General features: G+C 32.6%; 1 protein-coding gene across 1 annotated transcript; it reads left to right on the top strand.

The window, feature by feature from the left end:
- Window positions 1-1,285: 1,285 nt before the first annotated feature.
- CBG15749 lies at window positions 1,286-2,140 on the top strand (the record flags this gene model as incomplete). The annotated part of the gene is made up of 2 exons (XM_002640815.1): window positions 1,286-1,372; window positions 1,964-2,140. The coding sequence occupies 2 exons, from the start codon at window positions 1,286-1,288 to the stop codon at window positions 2,138-2,140; spliced, it is 264 nt and encodes an 87-aa protein (XP_002640861.1).
- Window positions 2,141-2,463: the final 323 nt, after the last annotated feature.

The following is a 2,463-nucleotide window of genomic DNA, read 5'->3' as shown; positions in this document are numbered from 1 at the left end:
TCAAAAACTGCAGTAGTTATTAAAACGTTGTTAAATACAAACATGTAGAAAATTGAATTTTAAACATTTTCCAATTTGAATTTTTGTTCTAGCATTTTTAGTTTTTGATATATGGGCCTTTAAACTTGGCTGTCAGTCATTTTTTGACCAGTTTCACAGAAAAAATGACGATATCTCTAATATTTTCCTTTTGACTCATCGGTATTTATTTATTTTAGTGAAAAACGTCTTGTTTGCCCATTTTTTCTGAGAAAAACACAAAAAATCTTGTGGGAAGTATCAGAAAAAAAAAGTTAGGAATATATATTTGGCTAAAGAAAAAAATTGTGGGAATTTTCAGAAAAAATAGGAGAAGAAAACAAGGAAAATAGTATCAGATTTCCTTTTCCTCAAGGATCCTTGAGAATTTAAAATTTAGAAGGAAAAGAAGAATTTCATTTTACAAAAAATTCGAAAATCAAAAAAAAATTCTGCCTACTGAAAGAATGATTTTTTGGCCTGGGAAAAAAATCAGCTGAGCAATTAAAAAAAATCCAGTTTGTATTGTTTTGTGTTTTCCCTCCCTTCCTTTACTGATTAAAATCATAAAACAAACAAAAAATGCAGCGTTCAAAACAATGAACCGGAAAAATATGGATTTTAAAAGTATTTATTAACTTTAAAGACGCATAACTCCAAAACTAAAAGAGATTTTAAAAATTTGTTAACTGTTGAAACGTAGAACATAAAATTTTACACATTTTTGTAGTTTATAACTTTTTGATAGCTACAGTGGTTTTTGAGATATGCGCCTTTAAAGTTAGGCGGCCCCCACATGCGGCGCTTCCCTTTCAGCAGGGTAGGGGCGCCAGGGAGACCATCTTTAAATGCGCATATCTTGGAAACTAAGATAGCTAAACACATTTTGTCAACTATAAAAATGTAGAAAATAAAAATTTACACATTTTTGTAGTTTATATCTTTTTCATAGCTACAGTAGTTTTTGAGATATGCGCCTTTAAATTTAATGCACTATTTTTACCAGGGGAGACGCAGAGAATCGAGAGTTTCTCATTTCTCTGCGTTTCACTCTCTCTCTTTTTTATTCTTTCTGGAAATCAATTAATTTTGTTAGCAAATTTGGTAAAAATGATTTTAAAAGGATTAGAAAAAAAAATATATGACCATAAAATGACATTTCTAGAGAAAATTGAAAAATTTTTCTTATGAATGTTGTCATAAAATTTTTTAGAGCCATTTCATCCCTATCTTCTTCTTTTTGACTTTCGAAATATACTCTAGAAGAATGCTAGATATTGAAAATATGGTACCAGCTGAAGCCACATATGTACCCCATAAAAAACCCTATCGGGCTTACTGTCCGAGGTGTCAGGTTGGTAATTTTAGGATATCTCAAAAACTAAAAGAGCTATCATTTTTTTGTCAACTTAGAAAATGTAAGGCGTTAAATTTTACACATTTTGTTGATTGGAAAATAGTTTACAGTTACTGTAGTTTTTGAGATATGCGCCTTTAAAGTTAGTGTGCTCGGCGCGTCCCTCCCATCCCCACTCCTGCGCCCACTATACCCCAGAGGTGGAGCGTAGGTGGGGGCGTCTAACTTTAAAGGCGCATAACTAAAAAACTACGGTAACTAGCTAAATGTCGTCAACTAAAAAAAATATGTAAAATGTTATGTTCTACATTTTCATTATTTACAAAATTTATCTAGCTTTTTTCGTTTTTGAGATAAGCGCCTTCAAAGCTGGAGTACCCTGGTGGCCTAGAAGAAGAGGCGCGGAAAGGAAAGCGACTTTAAAGGCGCACACCTCAAAAACTACAGTACATATTGAAAAATTGCTAACTAACAAAAAATGTAAAATGTTATGTTCTACATTTTCATAGTTAACAAAAATTGTCTAGCGTTTTTAATTTTAGTGATATGTTTGTTTCAAAAAAGATTTCAAAAAATAACAATTTTCAGACTGTCACAACTACAGTAACCCATCGAAAATGCGGACTGCTCAACTTGTTGCTCTTCATCCTGTGTCTTTTTTTGCCCTGCTTTTTTGTATTTTGTTTTTGGTGTAAATGTTTTGAAGACATCGAACATGAGTGCCCAGAATGCAAGACGTCAGTTGGCAGGAGAGATCGCATTTGATTTTTTTTTCTAATTTGAGGATTTTTTGCAGAATAAAATGATGTATTTGAATTCAAATTTTATTTTAAATAACTTAAAAATCATGAACAATAGCTTGAAATAGCTTCAAATAAGTCAAAAAGCGCTTAAAATGCTCCAAAGCGCTCGAAAAAGCTCTAAAAATAGCCAAAAACCTCTAGAATCAACGAAATGGGACCCGTCAAAAAGGGAAAGGGTACGCAAGTGTGACTTATAAAAAGAAGAAGACGAGGAAGAAGACTTTGACGTCATCAGATGAGCAGATGGTGAGAAGAGGGTCAAAAATCAGGTAGGAAGAGAGGTCA

Source organism: Caenorhabditis briggsae (assembly GCF_000004555.2).
Source record: "Caenorhabditis briggsae complete genome, chrIII, whole genome shotgun sequence".
NCBI classification, from domain to species: domain Eukaryota; kingdom Metazoa; phylum Nematoda; class Chromadorea; order Rhabditida; family Rhabditidae; genus Caenorhabditis; species Caenorhabditis briggsae.
This window is presented reverse-complemented; position numbering and strand designations above follow the sequence as displayed.